The 22,500-nt window shown below is 45.4% G+C and overlaps 1 protein-coding gene across 2 annotated transcripts in view; it reads right to left on the bottom strand.

Moving 5' to 3' along the window:
• The window catches only part of LOC126982878 (uncharacterized), a 77,901-nt gene that overhangs the window by 49,743 nt on the left and 5,658 nt on the right, over positions 1–22,500 (bottom strand). Inside the window, exon 1 of one of the 2 annotated variants that reach the window (XM_050835154.1) lies at positions 17,571–17,769. The exons of the other annotated variant lie outside the window; for it this stretch is intronic. Within the exon in view, the coding sequence (XP_050691111.1) occupies positions 17,571–17,679 (109 nt within the window). The 5' untranslated portion in view covers positions 17,680–17,769. Of the gene's footprint in view, positions 1–17,570; positions 17,770–22,500 lie in introns of those variants that run through there. 2 annotated transcript variants of the gene reach the window in all.

Raw genomic sequence — 22,500 nt, 5'->3', positions numbered from 1 at the left:
CACAGACCTTTTCATGCGTCACTTAGCAGAGGGAGAGAGGGAGGGAAGGGCAGGGAAGGGGAGAGACTGGAAGGGACGACACAGACCTTTTCTTGTGTCACTTGGCAACATCGTAACGAAGGTATCAACATCGTGACGGCCTTAACCCCAGGAATGCAATGAGTGTCCCGAGCAAAAACAACGATTTCAGAGCGCCTGCATGGTAACAAAAAATAACATGACTCGAACTTTATAAGAACGAGAGGAAGACAATGTTTCGCCTACCTTTGTTCATCCACGCTCAATCTCTGTATATATGATTCGGTGATAACTGACGATAAAAATGAGTTATCTTTGGTTTTTACAATGATAAGCTAACCCAACTGTCAACAGAAAACCACGTTAGCTTCATTTATTATGCAGCAGCACCTTACATCACGCAGAAAGTACAGTTAAGCAGCTTTTGCGCTTGTGGACAGAATTGCACAACCACGCATGAAACTCAGCGAGCGGCGACGATTTCCATAAAGGAGACGGGAAACGATTTGCGTTGAAAGGAAGATTAGCAGTAACGAAGGTCAGACACAGGGAAGAAGAATAAAACAAGTAGTAAGCAAATCCCGTTAGGAAGAGAACAAAAGGGAGAGCCACGCGGGTAAACGTCTGGCCAAGTTAAGAGAGCTACACTGGGCAACTTTTCCGTGGATCTTCAGTCAAACCACGATTTCCGCTGACGTTGTTCTCCTATTCCCGTGGTTTTCTGACGTGTCCACGATATTCCAAAGCTACGGTAGATTTCACTGAAGGACGACGGTATTACTCACCATCATCATCATCAGCCATAACAAGAAACAAATGAGAACCACGCTAGCGGAAATCGTGGTTTGACTGAAGATCCACGGAAAATTTGCCCAATGTAATAGCCCTTTTTTAATACTGGGCAAATTTTCCGTGAATTTTCGTCAGTGGATTTCAGTCAGTTCTCCTATTCCAGTGGTTTTCTGACGTGTCCACGATATTCCAAAGCTACGGTAGATTTCACTGAAGGACGACGGTATAACTCACCATCATCATCATCAGCCATAACAAGAAACAAATGAGAACCACGCTAGCGGAAATCGTGGTTTGACTGAAGATCCACGGAAAATTAGCCCAGTGTAATAGCCCCTTTAGGCGAGCTTAGAGGGAAGGTGCGGCCACGTAGGGAGAGGTGAATACGGAAGACACGCAGATGATGTGAAGGATGGGAGACAAAGGAGACGGAAGAAGAGGAGGGAGACAAAGGAGACGAAGAAAGAGAGGAGACTCAAGGTTCCCAGGGAGAGTGTGATTGTTGTTGAGCCAAAGTTTGTATTGGTGTGTCTAGGAAAGTCAATCTATCAAACAGCTGGTGAGTGAGTGAGTGAGTGAGTGAGTGGGTGCCAGATGTTTACAGGGAGACCATGTTTGTTGTTGAGCCAAAGTTTGTATTGGTGTGTCAAGGGAAGTCTATCAACGTGCTTGTGAGTGAGTGAGTGAGTGAGTGCCAGATATTTATAGGGAGTTCATGATAATTGTTAAGTCAAAGCTTGTATTGGTGTGTCAAGGGAAGTCTATCTATCAAACAGCTAGTGAGTGAGTGAGTGAGTGAGTGAGCGAGTGAGTGAGTGAGTGAGTGAGCGAGTGAGTGGGTGCCAGATGATTACAGGGAGATCATGATTCTGTTGAGCCAAAGCTTGTATTGGTGTGTAAAGGGAAGTCTATCAACCTGCTTGTGAGTGAGTGAGTGAGTGTCAGGTGGGTGCCAGATATGTGTCATCCCTCATTGCACTCTGAAGACCTAATTTTACATGTTGGATGAAACGTTCAGAGCATTATTATCGGCCTTGTGGATGAGCTTCGATACCCATGCCTGTGTGTGTGTGTGTGTGTGTGTGTGTGTGTGTGTGTGTGTGTGTGAAAGACGAGAGCTGGTTAGGGTTGAAGGAGGGTCTGATTGGACAGGTATAACGAGACGCTTAATAATCAGGCACGTTGAGGCGATGAAGAGACGTGAGTTAGGATTGGATGCGTGGCGGGTGAGTCGAGCGCATGGTGATAAGGGTGAAGAAGCGGCGGACGGGTGAAGGAGCGGCGGACGGGTGAAGGAGCGGCGACAAGGCGAGTCACTTGAACCCTCTCTCACCTGCCTGCAAATACTTCCTCTCTCTTTCCCTTTATCTTACCTGCGCACGCACACGTATGCCCCCCCCCCCACACACACACACGCATTCCGTTCCTCTGTTCTCCAAATATCCTTCCCCCTGCTTTCCCCACTCCCCTTCTTCTCCCATTCCTCTCTGTTCTCCTAATATCCTTCCCCCTGCTTTCCCCACTCCCCGTCTTCTCCCATTCCTCTCTGTTCTCCTAATATCCTTCCCCTGTTTTCCCCACTCCCTTCTTCTCCCATTCCTCTCTGTTCTAATATCCTTCCCCTGCTTTCCCCACTCCTTCTTCTCCCATTCCTCTCTGTTCTAATATCCATCCCCCTGTTTTCCCCACACCACTTCTTCTCCCAGTCCTCTATGTTCTCCTAATATCCTTCCCCCTGCTTTCCCCACTCCCCTTCTTCTCCCATTCCTCTCTGTTCTCCTAATATCCTTCCCCCTGTTTTCCCCACTCCCCTTCTTCTCCCATTCCTCTCTGTTCTCCTAATATCCTTCCCCCTGCTTTCCCCACTCCCCTTCTTCTCCCATTCCTCTCTGTTCTAATATCCCTCCCCCTGTTTTCCCCACTCCCCTTCTTCTCCCATTCCTCTCTGTTCTCCTAATATCCTTCCCCTGCTTTCCCCACTCCCTTCTTCTCCCATTCTCTCTGTTCTCCTAATATCCTTCCCCTGCTTTCCCCTCCCTTCTTCTCCCATTCCTCTCTGTTCTCCTAATATCCTTCCCCCTGCTTTCCCCACTCCCCTTCTTCTCCCATTCCTCTCTGTTCTCCTAATATCCTTCCCCCTGCTTTCCCCACTCCCCTTCTTCTCCCATTCCTCTCTGTTCTCCTAATATCCTTCCCCCTGCTTTCCCCACTCCCCTTCTTCTCCCATTCCTCTCTGTTCTCCTAATATCCTTCCTCCTGTTTTCCCCACTCCCCTTTTCTCCCATTCCTCTCTGTTCTCCTAATATCCTTCCCCCTGTTTTCCCCACTCCCCTTCTTCTCCCATTCCTCTCTGTTCTCCTAATATCCTTCCCCCTGTTTTCCCCACTCCCCTTCTTCTCCCATTCCTCTCTGTTCTCCTAATATCCTTCCCCCTGCTTTCCACAGTCCCCCTTTTCTCCCATTCCTCTCTGTTCTCCTAATATCCTTCCTCCTGCTTTCCCCACTCCCCTTCTTCTCCCATTCCTCTCTGTTCTCCTAATATCCTTCCCCCTGCTTTCCACAGTCCCCCTTTTCTCCCATTCCTCTCTCTTCTCTTTGTCTCTCCTCCCTTTTCATCCATTACCCTACTACTTTTTTTTCCCTCGTTCTTTTATAGAGAACATATATGACTTTCCCCTCGTCTCTCTCACCCTCGCTCTCTATCCTACTTTAGTCTACTTTCTATTCTATAGTCAATGTTTCAGCTGCCTCCTTCTCTTTCCCCTTCTCCTTTAATTTCGCTTCTTTCATTTTCCATTCTGTCGTTCCTCCTCCTCCTCCTCCTCCGTGCGCCTATCACTCAGGTAATAAATGCTTATGTTGAGAAGTAGGAAAGGTGAGCAAGACTCGCTGAAGTGAAAACAAGTAGTGGAGGAGGAGGAGGAGGAGGAGGCGGAGGAGGAGGAGGAGGAGGAGGAGGAGGAAGATGAGCATGAGCAGGAACGAGAGGAGGAGGAGAAGGAGGAGGAGGAGGAGGAGGAGGAGGAGGAGGAGGAGGAAGATGAACATGAGCAGAAGCATGAGCAGGAACGAGAGGCAGAGGAGGAGGAGGAGGAGGAGGAAAAGGAGGAGGAAGATGAGCATGAGCAGAAGCATGAGCATGAGCAGAAGCATGAGCAGGAACGAGAGGAGGAGGAGGAGAAGGAGGAGGAGGAGGAGGAGGAGGAGGAAGATGAACATGAGCAGAAGCATGAGCAGGAACGAGAGGCAGAGGAGGAGGAGGAGGAGGAAAAGGAGGAGGAAGATGAGCATGAGCAGAAGCATGAGCAGGAACGAGAGGCAGAGGAGGAGGAGGAGGAGGAGGAGGAGAAGGAGGAGGAGGAGGAGGAGGAGGGGATGAATAAAAGTCGTGTCTCGCATTGATGGGCAGACGAAGGTTTTGACGAGCCGCTGTCATTGACGTGTTAAGAACTTGTTTATTAATTTTGTTTATTTCCGTTAAGTTTCATAATTCATGTACTCAACGCAGACGAGGCAAATAAACCGAAGAGAAAACTTTGTGACAATGTGTTCGTTTCTTTTTGGGTAAACTGCGAGAAAGTTCCCACCATCACCGTCACCACCACCATCACCTCCGCCACCTCCTTGACCACCACCACCACCACCACCAGTCTGTCTCCTGCATGCTGGGTGGACTTAAAAGAAGAAGCGTCCAAACACAAAGAAATAAACACACCGTCAACGTAAACAGGAGGAGGGTATCAGGACACCTCTCCTCCCGAAATTGACCTCTCTTTCGGCCACCTCTTTTGATTTTTTTTTTTTTTTAGGAGCAGCGAGTAGCCGGCCTTTTTTATTATTATTTTCTTTTTTTGTGTGTGCCCTTGAGCTGCCTCCTTTGTAAAACACCGCCCGGAGACCAACACATATTCGTTCCTTGCCCGTCCACTCGCCCCCCCTCCCCCCCTCCTTCACCTTACCTCTAGTTAACCCCCACCTCCCACCCCACACAAAATACAAATAAACATCATTCAGTATGTACGCGTTTTTCATTTCCAGAGTGTGCTCATGAAACTCACTCGAGCGCTTGTTGTGTAATACGGACTCACTGAATCGAAAAACGCGTCCTTTGTGAAGCCTGCGTTTTGCTTTCATGGTGTGTCAGCAAAAACAACAATAGCTCTTGAAGAAAGGGAGGTAAAGGATGAAAGTACACTCATTCCATCACTGTCATGCAGCGTCGTGATATCACATAATAACCCCTTGACTGCGGGTTTCCTACAAGAAGACATCACCAAGCTACAGGAACGGAACAAAAAGTGGCTGCTACAATTCAATGAAGAGAAATGTAAAGTCATGCACCTTTGAAGAGGATATCCAGCATACCAATACGACATAGGAAACACTCCACTATCCACCACAGAGGCAGAGAAAGACCTGGAACTATATGTTACCAGGCTACCAGGGAAGGAGAAATCCGTGCCAATCGCAGCGGACGGGTTAAGTTCAAGTTATGGAAAAATTGAACATGTTTTCATAAATAGGTCATCTATCTTCGTACGAGCACTTTTCTCTCCTCCAGTTTCTACTTTTTTACTCCTTCCTCTTGCATCCTCTCAGTCTCCATCTCCTACCAAACTACTTATATTGTTTTCCTATACGTCTGGTCTGTTCTTCCCTCTCTCTTTCCTTTATGCTTTTCCTAACACAAAGGCCCTCCTCTACTCTTTAGGATATATGAAGATGCTGATGTCATGAGCTTTGTGGGTGTCCCCTCGGCCGCCTCCATTGTGCATTGCCTCAACAACCCAGTAGGCAGGGTCGGCTTCTGCGTAGACATGCCCGTATAGCTGGAGTTGGCGATGGCGGACCATGCAGGATATATCTTCTCTCCTCTCCTTCTTCCCTCCTTCACGTCCTGAGCTCAAATGGAACTTTACCTCTTTACTCTTCCACCTCCCCCTGGCAGTCACCATCTTCTGCCCCACCAGCAATGCAATGCCCTCTACTGTCCTGTCTCGTCTAAGCTGCCCCCCTCTTTCCCCCTCAGGCCCCTCCCCCTATCTTATAATCTCCTTTCGTGCCGTAACTCATTAGCAGGAGGGAGGTAAACCACCAAAAAACGAGAGTCCATTGCGCCGGAGGATTCCCGTCATGCACCAGAAGCATGAGTGTGCCGCCCCGCGACCTTCTGAGCAGGCCAGAGGACGTTGAGGCGACAGAGGACAAAAAGGTGACTGGAAAGCCCTTACTCACCTATATCACGAAATGTAATGAATACTAAGTGACGATAAATAACACAAGATGACAAGACGCCTCCTTTTATGCATTTTTTTCATTATTTTTTTGTGTGTGCCTTTGAGCTGCCTCCTTTGCTGTAAAATAAATAAATAAATAAATAAATAAATAAATAACTTAATACAGCTTCATGAAAACAAAATAATACCAACCGACGCCTTCTTTTATGCATTTTTTTCATTATTTTTTTTTGTGTGTGCCTTTGAGCTGCCTCCTTTGCTGTAAAATATATAAATAAATAAATAAATAACTTAATACAGCTTCATGAAAACAAAATAATACCAACCGACGCCTCCTTTTATGCATTTTTTTCATTATTTTTTTTTTTGTGTGCCTTTGAGCTGCCTCCTTTGCTGTAAAATAAATAAATAAATAAATAAATAAATAAATAACTTAATACAGCTTCATGAAAACAAAATAATACCAACCGACGACAATCACATTCACAAGACGCCTCCTTTTATGCATTTTTTTCATTATTTTTTTTTGTGTGCCTTTGAGCTGCCTCCTTTGCCGTAAAATAAATAAATAAATAAATAAATAACTTAATACAGCTTCATGAAAACAAAATAATACCAACCGACGACAATTGCATTCACAGGCGACTAGTGTAACGCCCACGCCTTGTCCCTCAACCCTGTACAGAACGAAGCAAAATGAACGATACCAGTTGACGACAACCCCGACCAAAGGCAACCGCAGAGCCACTTCCCCGACACCTTTTTATCGCTGCATTAAGGAAAGAAGAATAAAAAATCAAAAAAAGCTACACCAAATAGTGACGTGGGCATAAAGGCATGAAAGAGCTTGTTTTGGTAAGATGACACGTTGGTTTAAAGGATTGGAGCTTCTTTGAGCAGCGGCGGCAACAAACACACTGCCCCAAGACGTATGTTGCTTGCGTTCGTGTCTCAAAAAACGCTTAACATCAGACCTACACATCGTCACCTTCGTAAACAACCCGCCTCAGTCAATATTTTCTACTTTACAGGAAATCAGAAAGGAACTGTCATCATCTCCTTTGGCTTAAGATTTAGGCAGAAATGAAAAGGCCAATTCCAGAACACTCGAACCCTGAATGACGAAGGCAACTACACAGAAATAGGCGTCACTTGAGGAAAAATTGATGTTGACAAAAACCTGGAAATCGGTGAAAACGACTTAGGCGATTATTTTATGAGGGTGACGATATACTGCTCGTCTCTCATTATCGGCTTAGACCCAGACTTAAAATTGGCTACTGTTTGCATGTGTGTCTCATTATCGTACACTTAACAACGTACTTATATATATTGCTTGTCTATGAGTCTCATTATCGTACACTTAACAACGTACTTATATATACTGCTTGCATGTGTGTTTCATTATCGTACACTTAACAACGTACTTATATATATTGCTTGCATGTGTGTTTCATTATCGTACACTTAACAACGTACTTATATATACTGCTTGTCCTTGTGTCTCATTATCGTACACTTAACAACGTACTTATATATACTGCTTGTCCTTGTGTCTCATTATCGTACACTTAACAACGTACTTATATATACTGCTTGTCTTTGTGTCTCATTATCGTACACTTAAGAACGTACTTATATATACTGCTTGTCCTTGTGTCTCATTATCGTACACTTAACAACGTACTTATATATACTGCTTACCTTTGTGTGTCATTATCGTACACTTAACAACGTACTTATATATACTGCTTGTCCTTGTGTCTCATTATCGTACACTTAACAACGTACTTATATATACTGCTTACCTTTGTGTGTCATTATCGTACACTTAAGAACGTACTTATATATACTGCTTGTCCTTGTGTCTCATTATCGTACACTTAACAACGTACTTATATATACTGCTTCCCTTTGTGTCTTATTGTACGTATAGCAACACTTAGGTATACTGAATGTCTGTCTCCATGCCTCTGCCTCTCCTCCACTGACCTGTTTCTTCATATCCTCACCTCACCTTCCTCCCTCCCTCCCTCTGTCCCTCCCTCCCTTCCTTCCTCATTATCTCGCCTCACGTGCATCCCTCCATTAGTTTCCTGTCTGAATCACCCATCCGAAGAACCAGTGTATGTTTGTGTGTGTGTGTGTGTGTGTGTGTGTGTGTGTGTGTGTGCATGAGTACGGATCTTGCTTAAGCCCTCGATCAAGACCTTCGCCAGATTTAGCTGGATCTTCTTGGGGTCACGTCCTCCCCCCACTACAACCCCCACACCCCCACCCACACCCCCACACACACACACACACACACACACACACACACACACCCCCACCACCACCACACACACTCACACACACACACACACACACACACACACACACACACACACACACACACACACACACACACACACAGAACCACTACCACCACCAGCACCACCACACACTCACACCCACACACACACACACACACTCACACAACCACCACCACCACCAGCACCACCACACACTCACACACACACACACACTCACACACTCACACACACACAACCACCACCACCACCACCACCACCACACACACACACACACACACTCACACACTCACACACAACCACCACCACCACCAGCACCACCACACACTCACACACACACTCACACACACACACACACACACACACACACACACACACACACACACACACACACACACACACACACAGAACCACCACCACCACCACCACCATCATCGTCATCATCACCATCACCTTCCTTCTGCGTCTTCCTTTCTTCCTTCCGCCACGCACATACACAACCATGTCCATAATCACCATCATCAACCTCAGCATCCTGGTTCACATTCTTTGGGGGGAGGGATTTTTTTAGTCTTCTTATATAAGACTTTTTTTATCTTTGATTTTCCCTTATTTTCATTTCTTTTATTTCTTTCCCTTCGTAGTTATTATTATTATTATTATTATTATTATTATTATTATTATTATTATTATTATTATTATTATTATTATTATTATTATTATTATTATTATTATTAATTTATTACTACTACTACTACTACTACTACTACTGTTACTATTACCATTACTATTACAACTACTACTACCACTAACTACTACTACTACTATTACTATTACTACTACTACTACTACTACTACTACTACTACTACTACTACTATTAATATCATTATTATTATTATCGGTATTATTGTCGTTTTTCGGAGTGATGATATTGTTTTTACTTTACCGCCTTTCATTCTTGTTTCTAATCTTTCCTCTCCTCGTCTCCCCTTTCCTCGCCCCTCCTCTTCCTCCCTCAACCGTTGTGTGCCACCCGCTGTCACCCTCCCCCCAAGGCTGCCCGTACATTGGCACCTCTGAAGGAAGCAGCCCAAGCCACTCCCTCAAGTAATCTTATAACACCCTCACTTCTCATAACCTTTGGTAATTTTCAATCCTTTTTTGTCATTTTCCTCTGCCGTCTTTGCATGAGTAGCATTTTCTCCTTTTATTCATGCATGCGCAGGTCTCGGTGTGTGTGCTATATTGTAAAAAATGGCAGCACTGGTTTACTTCAGTGACTTAATTAATTCGTGGCACATGCAAGAATAGCCTGTCTGCATCCTAACAATCACTGAGCCACTGAGTCACCGGCACCCACCCCAACCCACCCATGCTGCACCCTCATCTCCTGCTCCCCCTCCCACTGCCTACAACTATATTCCTACCGCCACCTCCTTACCCCACCTGCCACTACCCTCGTCCAGTCTATCTATTTACCACTACCCACCCAACACATGACGCAGCATCATAAGCATAAACAGCTATTTTTTTTACGGTCAAGAACTGGAGCTAAAAAAAAAAACTATTTCCCCATCAATCATTATACTATAGTCTTCCAAATATGTCGAGGCCGGTCTGGCGTAGGCTCCCGCGGGTCCTTTCCTCCCCTCTGCTCTGCCACACAGTCCCAACACCTATCCCTTCCTCTCATATGTAAGCTATAGGTAACATATGAGAGGAAGAGATAAGTGTTGGGACTGTGTGGCAGAGCAGAGGGGAGAAATGGACCCGCGGGAGCCAACGCCAAAACGGACTCGACAATTTGGACCCACAGTAGGAAAAGTCCACAAAACTCCTGTTCCTATAAAGAGAACAGAAGATAAATAAAAAAAAAACATAAAAAAAAACATCAGACCTAGTTCTAGAGGTGTTTTGAAATTTTGAGGATTAGATATTGGTGGTAAATCAAGGCATGGAGACAGCACAAGAGAACAGGTAAAAATAGTTAATGATCACACAGGTAACAGGATGGAGATAAGGGTAAAAACTCGGGACAGGGAAGAGGAAGGAAGGTGAAGCAAAGGTGATGAAGAGAGAGAGAAAAAAGAGCGGCGAGAGAGAGAGAGAGAGAGAGAGAGAGAGAGAGAGAGACCGGAGAGAGAGAGAGAGAGAGAGAGAGAGAGAGAGAGAGAGAGAGAGGAGAGAGAGAGAGAGAGAGAGAGAGAGAGAGAGAGAGAGAGAGAGAGAGAGAGAGAGAGAGAGAGAGAGAGAGAGAGAGATAGAGAGAGAGAGAGAGAGAGAGAGAGAGAGAGAGAGAGAGAGAGAGAGAGAGAGAGAGAGAGAGAGAGAGAGAGAGAGAGAGAGAGAGAGAGAAGGAAGGAGAGGAGACACCCTATGACGCACGCAGGCAGGGAGGCGGGGGGCAAGGAATCCAGTTGGAGCCGATGCAGGTGAGTTTGCGAGGAGGACAAAAATAAGCCGTTCCGAAAAGGGCAACATCGCATTTTCTATAACATAAGTAAATGAAAGAAAATGGGAGGTAAGTAACTCTTTCTAACACATTACAAAAATAAGCCGTTCCGAAAAGGACAACATCGCATTTTCTATAACATAAGTAAATGGAAGAAAATGGGAGGTAAGTAACTCTTTCTAACCCATTACTTTTCCCTTTCTTTGTCAATCTATCCTTCGACGCTTCTCCATTGTTCTCACCATTTTCTATAACATAAGTAAATGGAAGAAAATGGGAGGTAACTAACACTTTCTAACCCATTACTTTTCCCTTTCTTTGTCAATCTATCCCTCGACGCTTCTCCATTGTTCTCACCATTTTCTATAACATAAGTAAAGGAAAGAAAATGGGAGGTAACTGACTCTTGCTAACACATTATTTTTTTCTTTCTTTGTTGATCTATCCTTCGACGCTTCTCCATTGTTCTCACCATTTTCTATAACATAAGTAAAGGAAAGAAAATGGGAGGTAACTGACTCTTGCTAACACATTATTTTTTTCTTTCTTTGTTAATCATTCCTTCGACGCTTCTCCATTGTTTTCACCATTTCCCCGAACCTCCCGTCCCCCCCCCTCCCCTTATTCCTTTCTCCTCAGAATCAGGGACAAGTCAGCAAAGTTCTCCATATCGGGAATACGAAGAAAACGAGTCTCTTACTATGTTTACTCTCCCGGAATTCCTCCCTCACTCCTCCCCCCTCTCCCTCCCCCTTCCTCCACCCTCCTCCCCCTCACCCCTTGCTCTAAAAATAAGTTCCCTCCCTCATGACGCCCTGCCCTCATGGAGACACAACCAGTATTTCTCCTTCCAGCTTCTCCTCCCTCTTCCCCCCATCCACTTACCCTTCTTTCCCTTCCCCCTCCACACTCTCTCTTCTCCCTGCCCAGCCCCCCTCCCTTCCCCTTCTCTTTCTCCCAGACCACTTCCCCTCCCATACCTCCTCCCACAGCTACTCCCCTCATCCACTACCCCTCTACTCCCTCCCCAACACCCTTCCCCTCTCCTCCCTACTCCCAACCACTCCCGTTCCCCTCCTTCACCTTCTCACAACCACTCCCCTCATCCACTACCCCTCTACTCCCTCCCCAACACCCTTCCCCTCTCCTCCCTAATCCCAGCCACTCCCCTTCCCCTCCTTCACCTTCTCCTCGCTTCCCCTCCCTTCCCCACCCACTCCCCCTCCTACTCCACCCAGCGCCACCTCCCACCGTCCCCTGCACCCCCTCCTCCCCTCTAGTCACCTGAGTTCACCTGGCTCCCTCTCCACCTGGGCCACTGACCTAGGACGGGCCGGGCAGACAGGTAAGAGTGTTCACAAAAACTAGCCAAGGTGAAAGGCATGTACCGAGTGGCTCCTGACGACAACATAATGATCGGTGGACTTCAAAGTAGCGTTAGCACTGCCAAAGGATTATAAACATAGCCAAGGAACCGCTGCTAGATAGTGATTGACGGGACGTGTGCTTGAATGCAGAGGAAGGTAATGCGAGGTAGGTGTGAAGGGGGGAAGGTGTGTCCAGGGTGAGTTAACGAGTAGTCAGAGGGATATACTATTTTTTTTAGGGGCTTCATATTGCAGTTCTAGGTACCGGCCCGCTTGTTGGAGGTTGGTTAATGTACGTCCAGGTTAATATACTTCACAGCGTTTCTTGCAGCTGCCTACTTGTCCATGTTTAGTCATGAGTGGAGAAATTCAACTCATAAATATTCTAACTCTGCCGTGGTGAGTCTGGATGCCATTGTTTTCACCACTCTCTGACCATGTGACACTCTCTCTCTCTCTCTCTCTCTCTCTCTCTCTCTCTCTCTCTCTCTCTCTCTCTCTCTCTCTCTCTCTCTCTCTCTCTCTCTCTTTATCTATCTATCTATCTATCTATCTATCCATCCATTCATCCATCCATCTATCTATCTATCTATCTATCTATCTATCTATCTATCCATCTATCTTTCTATCTATCTATCTATCTGTCTTTGTCTATCTATCTTATAAACACGAGGGAATGGCAGAATGTGAGTGAGCTAGTGAGTAAATGAATGAGGGAGTAGGTCAGTCGATCACTGGATAAGTGAGGGAGAGGATGAGTGCGTGGACAGGTGGGTGAGGGAGTGGATGAGTGGGTGGGTGGATGGGCGAGGGAGTGGGTGAGGGAGAGGCACACACAAAGCCTGACTGTAAGAAAGCGGACAACAATAACAACAACGGCAACACAAGGAAAATTCCATGACACGGGCCGTATAAAAAAAGCAGTGTTTTAATAAGGGAAAAAAGATGAGAATGAAAGGAAGAATGGAAGCAAACGAAAAAGGTAAAGACGGTGATAACTAGACAAAAATCAGGAATGAGAGAAAGGCGAAAGTGAAGAATACAAAACGAAGGAGAAACGAATTACCGAAGAGACAAGGAGGTTTGGAAAGTATACAGAGTTACGATGAGAAGCGATACCAAGACGGGTTTGCAGAGGAAGGAAACTCACCGAATGAACAAAAGAAGAGATTGAAGAACAGAAAAACGATATAACAGAAGAGGTAAAATAAAGAAAACCATAAAAGAGAAGAGATTAATAACCAAGAGATAATAGAACCAAGATTAACTAGAAGGGAAAAAACAAACAAATGAATCAAGAAAAAAATGAATGACCCAAGAAAGGACAGTAACAAAGAAGAGATTGATGAAGCAAGAGGAGATAAAATAACCAAGAAGAGATAGAAGGAGAACCACTACATGAACCAAGAGGAGAAAAATAAGAACTTAGAGGAGATAAAATAACCAATAAGAGATAGAAGGAGAACCACTACATGAACCAAGAGGAGAAAAATAAGAACTTAGAGGAGATGAAATAACAAAGAAGAGATAGATGAACCAAAAGGAGATAAAATAACCAAGAAGAAATAGAAGAAAAAACACCAAATACAGTAAGCCAAAAAAACGAGAAACAAACAAGAAGAGATGAAGTAACAAAGAAGAAACAGATGAACTAGAAAGAAATAAAAGAATCGAGAAGAGGAAAAAATAGAGAACCACTAAGAAATGAGAGACCCGATACACGCGATAAGAGACGGAAAAAAAACCCCACACCACACAAACCAAGCGTGAACAAAAGGAGGAAGAAAAAGAGAAGAAAACAATAGGAAAGTTTCAAAAGTGTGACGGAGAGACAAGACAAAAATGGAAGAGCAAGCAACCACTTCGCATATTATTAGCAGCTATTCCCCCCCTTCACCCCACCCACCCCGCTCTCTCTCTCTCTCTCTCTCTCTCTCTCTCTCTCTCTCTCTCTCTCTCTCTCAATATAATTATTTTTTTTATTTTTCCACTCGTTTTCCAATCCCACTCCTCAACTTTTTTCTTCTTCTCCTAATCATCCTTCCAATCCCTTTCCCTCGGCCTTCTTACTTACTCACTTCTACTTATATATATTTTTTCCTACCTACGTCACGCGCTCAAATATTACCTACACCTTTCATTACTTGTTTACAACCTAACCCCAAAACAAAATTGAAAGTTGAAAATCATCCACAGATCGTAAGTTTGGCCATCTCTTTTTTTCCTCCCTTCAGGTTCTTTCAATATATTCATTTTTTTCCCCCTCTCTCTCCCCCTTTTGTTTTCCCGCACCCTCCCTCCTCATAACCTGACCTTGTATCTGTTCGCTTGGCTATACATCATCGGAGGCAAAAGGTCATCCTAGGTCAAACGGGAGAGGAAGGCCGGTGACAGGAGACGCCCATGTTAGAGGCTTTAGAGGCGAGAATTGCAAGGTATTAAGGTGCTGGTGTCGCCTTTATGACCATGAGGAAGGGCAAGGGAGTGTAGGAGGGAAGGGAAGGCGACTTGAGGTTGAAGAAAGAGGAAGAGGAGTAGGAGGAGGAGAATGAAGGGGGGAGGAAGTGGGGGAGAGAGAGAGAGAGAGAGAGAGAGAGAGAGAGAGAGAGAGAGAGAGAGAGAGAGAGAGAGAGAGAGAGAGACAGAGAGAGAGAGAGAGAGAGAGAGAGAGAGAGAGAGAGAGAGAGAGAGAGAGAGAGAGGAGAAGGGAAAGGAGGAAAGAAAGTGACGAGAAAAATTGGTAGGTTAGGTTTAGTTAGGTTAGGTTAGGTTAGGAGGAGCAGGAGCAAACCAGGAGCAAAAGTGGAGGAAGAGTAGGAACAGAAGTGGAGGCAGAAGTAGGAACAATCGAAGGAGGAGGAGTAAGAGCCGGAGGAGGAGAGGGAGGAGGAGGAAGAGGAGGAAAAAGAGAAGGAAGAGGAAAAGAATGTTCCAGTCACCGGCGTTATGGAACTTGAGAATATCGACTTGAGAGATTGACAACTTCCTTCCCCTAACCTTCAACACACACACACACACACACACACACACGCACACACACACCCATACCAATACACCCAAAGTCAGTCCTCCCAAACACCCATCACCCACTACATAACCCATGCACACCCACATCTGCTTTTCACACCATCTCCCGTACACCCACACCCCACCCACACCTCCCACAGCAAAAATCAACCACTATATATATATCGACCCTTATATTAAACATTCTATTCGTTCCAAACATCTCGACAGTTTAATATTCTGCTCCCCCCTGAAATAAATAGGAGGAAAGTAAAGAAAAACGTAAGCATGACAGTAAATGGAAAAAATGTTTAGTGGAAAGGCGAGAATAGAGAAAATTGTGGTAAGGATAAAAAGGGAAGTAATTAATGTAAGACCCATTAATCTCAAGGTGACAGGCATCCCTCCGGTGTAATGAGTAAAAGGCCTGAGCTTTGTGTTGTGTTGTGGACCGTTGTGTTGAGGGAAGATGCCGTGGATGGTGTTGTGCTGTTGTTATGCTGAGTTATGCTTTGGGAGTATATAGCGTCGTTGTGTTGTGTTGTGGACCGTTGTGTTGAGGGAAGATGCCGTGGATGGTGTTGTGCTGTGTTGTTATGCTGAGTTATGCTTTGGGGGTATATAGCGTCGTAGTATGAGACATTTCGCCGCCCATGAACACATATTTGACAAGGCTTTCGTAGGAGTTGTGGGCATTTCCAGGGGTAGTTGTATGACCCTGGTGGTAGTTTCATCCTTCCTCTGTACCCTGAGCATAAAAAAACACTCATTAGAACCAGATTGATCCCCCCTTTGACCTTTAGATATAGCTGATGTGAGAAGGCAAAGTGTCTTGTAATACCTGCCATATTGCTGTAAAATATGCTCTGGTTATGTTTCTTTTGTATTGCCTGGTGTTGTGTTGCTTTGTCCTGTGGAAGAAACCTTGGATGTAGCGCCGAGTTGTTTTGTCCGTTAAAGGTTCTAAGCTGTCTTGGTTTGAGTGTTGTGGAAGTTGTGTTGTGTTGTGTTACAGGGTTGGTATGGGACATTTTACCTTCCCGATTCCCTCCATTCCCTCCCCTTTTCCTCCCCCTCCCCCCGCCCCTTCTACCTTCCTTTCCCCTTCCCTCCCTCCCTCCTTGAACCTGTTTCTTCCTCTCCCTTGCAAATTACAAACATTTCTCTTATTATGTGCTCTCTGTCTCACTCTCAAGTCACATTGAGTATGAAAATATCAAGTATACACACACACACACACACACACACATACGAAAAAAAAAATCAAATATAGTTTATAGGACAAGGACAACCTCACTACATCTAAATTGGAGATCAGATCTCTCTCTCTCTCTCTCTCTCTCTCTCTCTCTCTCAACGCATGCAAACATTAACACGCTTGCTACCTTCCTCCTTTTTCCATAAGAATATATTGTTCAACCCTTGAGTGTGGAAGAAAATAAAATAAAGAAAAAGAAAAAGAAGAAAAGGAGAGAAAATGGTGGCGTAAAATCTAACGAGGAAAATAGTAATGTGCTGCTTCAGACACTAACAATTTTCAGATCCCTCTCCTCGCCAGCACACTGATCACCACACGACAGAGAATCAGATACTTTAGTTATCCAGAGAATATCTACCACAGAAAACTGGTCTCCGTGAACTCGTCTGTACGTTACCAAGAGTTAACTCGCCGATGGAAAAATTAAATGTCATAACTCTCTCTCTCTCTCTCTCTCTCTCTCTCTCTCTCTCTCTCTCTCTCTCTCTCTCTCTCTCTCTCTCTCTATTTTTACATCTTACATATTGCCTAGCCTAATCTAACCTAAACTAACCTAGTCTAACCTCTCTCTCTCTCTCTCTCTCTCTCTCTCTCTCTCTCTCTCTCTCTCTCTCTCTCTCTCTCTCTCTCTCTCTCTCTCTCTCGGTAATCAACATCTTTACGGCTCGCGACACAATGTTCCTGAGGGAGTCAAAATGCTCTAATATCGCCTCAACTAACACTCTGGCTGGCCTTAAAAATGTTATGGGCTGAACAAGGTCATATTGGGAGCGTTTTTTTCCGCCTCATTTCTAAGCTGGTGCCCCTGACAAAACCCTAAAAGTCACAAGTACGTACGAATGATTTTTGTTGCCACTTCATCGCCAGCGTAATACTCCGCCTTTTTTTTTATCGTTCAGCTCTTGTGCCTTCGACTCTATATAGCTGACGGTCTGCATTCTTTCGTCGTTAAAAAAAAAAAAAAAAAAAAAAAAAAGCGGAAAAAGTATATGCCCGACTGACGCGTGGGGCAAGTTACAGGGCTGACGAGGCGCACGAAGAGAACGTTTCTCAATCCTGCACCTGCCGCGGCCACGCAGGTGCGTCAGGCGCATGGCTGTGGGGGGGAGGAGGTAAGGGGAATGACGTACCGTGGTCCTCGGGGGGTGCATGGAATTCGTCGGGGTGGATAAAGAGAGGCACTTCAGCAGCCCCCGCAGAGGCTCCTGGCGCCGCCTCCGCCACTAACCGGGTGTGCATGTCGTTCTAAAGTACACTCACGGTACACACTTATCAATGCTCACACTCCTGGCAGCTACACCCACAAGCTTCGCCTGGAGGGGCTGCGGGCTTCGGTGTCACGCAACAAGAGTGAGTGGTTCAGGCACACTTCACAAGTTCACTTGATTCAGGCACACTTCACAGGTTCACTGGTTCGGGAAGTGTCTCGTTGCTAGTACACTTTGGCTGCACATCTCGACGACTCGTGTCTCCCGTGGCAGGAACATCAACGCTCGCACACGAACGCCACACACATGCGGGGCACCATAGCCAAGAAAGTGGTCGCAACACAGCAACAGTGCGTGGCACAGCACGGAACAGCTGTAAGCCACACGCCTCACAGCTTCACTTCCACGCCACGCTCACTGTTGATCGTCCACAACAGCTTGCTTGTTTTGGTCGCCGCAGCGAGTCGGCAGCCTCGGTGCAACGCCGCTCCACACCTAGATAGAAAGTTCGAGGGTTCGGCGGCGGACAAGGTCTCTTCAACTTGCGCCCCGCGCCAGATAAGGTCAAAGTTCCAGCCAGGTCACTGTGAATTCTGGTTATAGTTAATCCAATGCTCACACGGTGGGCCTCAGTGTACTAAGCGGTAAGGATAACAATAATGATAACAATTATGACAATAACAGTAATAATTATGATAATGATAATAATGTCTGTCTTTTAATGTTTTTGTTTTCTATATGAGTGACTTGCAAAATGTCCTTCAGAAAAACGTTTTTGGTGTGGCGTGTCCTGCGGCGTGTGCAGGCTGTGAAGGAGGCAAGTGTGTCGTCTGCTTCCGTGTCTCAGTATTGCTGTGCACTATGACAGGGCGGAGGAGGCGGCGTGGGTGCGGCGTGTTCATTAAAGCATCGAGGTCGCCCGCCTTGGTTCCTAGACTGATGTGGCACAACTGAAGATGCGTCCTCTCCTGCATTCCTTTTTATACCTTTGCCTCGAGTTTTCAGACGCCGCAAACCTTTTCAGCGGAGACTCGCCAAACCCAAGCTCTTTGTCTGTTCCAAGAAAAGCCTTTGGCCCACGGACTCACGGCGAGGATGTTCTTGTTTTGTGAATAGTTTTCGCAGCTTATTCCTTAAAACAACAACGTGGGAGTCGCGTCTTCCATAATTTTCCTCCCATCTTGGTGGCCGTTCATGTCGGCAACACCATTGACGTCAATGCGAGTAGATGCATGATTATTAAAGCAGGTTCTTGCATGTACCAAAAAATAAATACTAATAAAATCGGAACAATGAGGTGTCAACAACCAAGGAACTGACGGAGAGAGGAAGTGAAATCAGGCAGGAAAACGCCGCTTAGGCACTCACAAGCAGGCAACACAGCACAACGAGCCACATCCAAACGAGGAGGTTCATCAAACAAGATAAAATATTTTCCGCAAAGAGCAACACGAAGGGGCAGTGACCCTTCCCTGCTTCCCTCGGGCACAAACTTGCTGGGAAGAAGAGGCAGGAGGCTGGGAAAGGCAGGGCAGAGGGTTTGGGAGGGTAGTGAGTTAGGGAGGGCAGGAAGAGAAGCAGAGGAGGGATAAATGAAAGCAGGGAGGAGGTTGAGGAGGCCAGAGGAGGAAGTTGGGAAGGCAGGAGAGGGGACTGAAAAGGGGGACTAATGAAGGCAACATGGAGAAAGACTAAGGGGGAACAGGAGGCAGGGGGCTGGGAGGACAGATGGGGGGCATTGATGAGGAAAAACGTGGAGATAAATTTCAAGGGGGGGAGGAGGATCTGAGGCAATTCTCATGGAGGTAGAGTAGAGGGGAATATGCAGGCAGGGAGTGGGGAAGACAGCGGAAGGGTCAAAGGTAGGGAGAACGTAAAAGTAGTCTTCTGGGGATAGATAATGCAGGGGTCTGGGGATAAAGGAGAGAGAAGATGAGGAGAGACGCGATGGATTGTAGGTTAGGGAAAGGAACCCTCTATGGGGAACAGGGGAAGGAGGGGTGTAGCAAGACACACCCAGAGTAGTCTGTGTATGAATGCAACAAAATATTAACATTAATAAATACAACATCCAAGTAAGCGTACATAATGTATATAACTGGGATTCATCATCTTCATTATCAACAATTATTAGTCAACAGAAGGGACAAAACCTTTCCCAAGGTTTTCCACCTCTCTGTCTGGTGCCAACAGTACTCTAATCTGTCCCCGGAAGGGGTCTGATATAATCTCTTGTCCTGGTTCGGTCTGGTCTGACTTTCACAACTGTTGGGTTAAAATTTGATTGTTGCTTGGTTGAATTTTGCTTAATCTTCAGTCCGCTCAGCGCATGAAGGCACATTTGAAAAGAAAAAAAATGGCATGTTGGTGAATGAATGCGCATGGCAATGACACTAATGTTATTTAATACAAGTGAGCGATGACTCCGGTGCAGACTGGTGAATAATTATCGCGTGGAGGGCGCGAGTGAGCTGAATGTGTTGCAAGGGTTTGTACACCGAGGGTAATGCACGCACACGCTCGGCGGGCAGCTAATTACTGGCGTTATTGACACCTCACGTGTGTGTGTGTGTGTGTGTGTGTGTGTGTGTGAACCGGAATGAATGACGTCAGTCCCCCACGCTGATACATGACCTTGTGAGAGACAGACAGACAGATATAAATAGACACACACACACACACACACACACACACACACACACACACACGTAGGCAGTTACATCAGTCGTCCCATTCTCAATCTTTCTCCTCCCTCTCCCTCTCCCAGTCCGTCCTCACGTATGCCCACCTTAACTGGACTTTCAGGTAACATAAGCTGCCCGGAGGTGATGGGAGGGGCGGGAAGGGACGACGGGAACGTATGGGGCGGGGAGGGTTTGGGCGGGAAGGTAGATGGAGCGGAGACTTCAAGTCCTTTCTCTCTACGGTTTAATGATATAACAGTGTGTGTGTGTGTGTGTGTGTGTGTGTGTGTGTGTGTGTGTGTTTATGTTAATATCAGTTTGAAATGTGTCTACGTGTTGGACGGAGAGACTCCATTGACGTCACTGTGTGTAAATCGCCATGGTCTGACCACGAGATAGACTCGCGGTCGTCGGCCAATACCCTCCTCGAATGAGTTCCATGCTCACTGCCGACGGATCTCTGGGTACGGCTGAAACCTAACCCTCACACCCATACACAGAAAGCGGGACACAACCCCCGACCACCAATTCACTGCCGGGTGGAGAGGGGGCACGGATTAAAGGAAGCTGTCCATCCGTCTCCACTCCGCCCGGGATTCGAACGCGGGACCTCGGTTGTGAGAAGAGCGCGCTAACCATTGCGATACGGAGCTCCGTGTATGTATTTTTTTTTTTGTGTGTGTGTGTGTGTTTGTAGGCAATGCTCTATCTCTTCCTATCTTTTATTGATATTTTAATGCTAACTGCTCTTTTCAGCTTGATAACTCTATGTCTTTCCCGCGCGCCAAGTGGAATCATTGCACACGACCTTCAAATCTAACTCATCCTTATGTTGTTAAATTTTTAGTGTAAGGGTTAATTAAGCAGCATGTTACACTTCTAATTCCTTAACTTTGGAGCAGCTTTCCTTCGTTTACATGTCTTCCTCCTTACGAAATGAACGCTTTCTTTAGACTCGAGGATTGTCAATATATTTCTCCAACCTCATTTTTAACTTTCCTGTTTTGGAGTTTTCACACTTTTTGTTGACTCAGCACAAAGTGGCTTCTATTTTCTTTTCGTTTCACCCTTTTGCCATTCCTTTGCTTTAGAGACAAAATCTTGATGGGCGGTAAGAAAAAACAGTCATTCAAAACATTAACATCTCGCGGGGTGCAACGAGGAGCTGTAAATGGGGAAGTCAGCTTGACCCGGGAAAAAAGTTGACTATGTTTAGCCGAAGGATAGTGTTGAAAGTGTCTACGTGATGGACGGAAGAGCTGGAATGACGTCACTGTGTGTGTGTGTGTGTGTGTGTGTGTGTGTGTGTGTGTTTGTTTGAGTGTGTGTATGTGCTGGTATGTGTTTGTTTGTGTGTGTGTGTGTGTGTGTGTGTGTGTGTGTGTGTGTGTGTGTGTGTGTGTGTGTGTGTGTGTGTGTGTGTGTGTGTGTGTGTGTGTGTGTGTGTGTGTGTTTGTTTGTTTGTTTGACTGTGTGTATGTGCGGGTGTTTGTTTGTGTGTGTGTGTGTGTGTGTGTGTGTGTGTGTGTGTGTGTGTGTGTGTGTGTGTGTGTGTGTGTGTGTGTGTGTGTGTGTGTGTGTGTCCATTTGTTTGTTCTTATGTTTGTGTATTTGAAGGGACACACACACACACGTCATCCTCCGGCGACTGGCTCGTCCGGAGAAAATAAGAAAAATTTAATAACATAATCTACCGGGCGGTCATTCGATAGGTCAGATTTTCTCACCTTCTATCGTGTTGCTGCTTTGTTATAATTTCACAAGTGTATTATTATTATTATTATTATTATTATTATTATTATTATTATTATTATTATTATTATTATTATTATTATTATTATTATTATTATTATTATTATTATTATTATTATTATTATTATCATTATCATGCCATCAATATTTTCATTATTATTGTTATTACCCTAATCATTATTTTTATCAACAATCTAAATTAGTCCTCCACTTTAACTTGGTATACGATTATCACCTTCAAAACAGGTTAGCTAAATACACGGGTCGGCAGGACATATGGTGACAGGATTACAGGAGCTGCTTGGTGTCGGCCGCTGAGCTTATTACAACTGCAGCTGCTATGTTCGTGTCATCTATATCATTTACTTCTTTTTCACTTATTTTTGTCTTATACATTTCTTTTTAGCAATACGTCA

The sequence above is a fragment of the Eriocheir sinensis genome, chromosome 52, assembly GCF_024679095.1.
Source record: "Eriocheir sinensis breed Jianghai 21 chromosome 52, ASM2467909v1, whole genome shotgun sequence".
Lineage (NCBI taxonomy): Eukaryota > Metazoa > Arthropoda > Malacostraca > Decapoda > Varunidae > Eriocheir > Eriocheir sinensis.
Note: the sequence above shows the minus strand (reverse complement) of the source record. Positions and strands in the feature narration are given on the sequence as shown.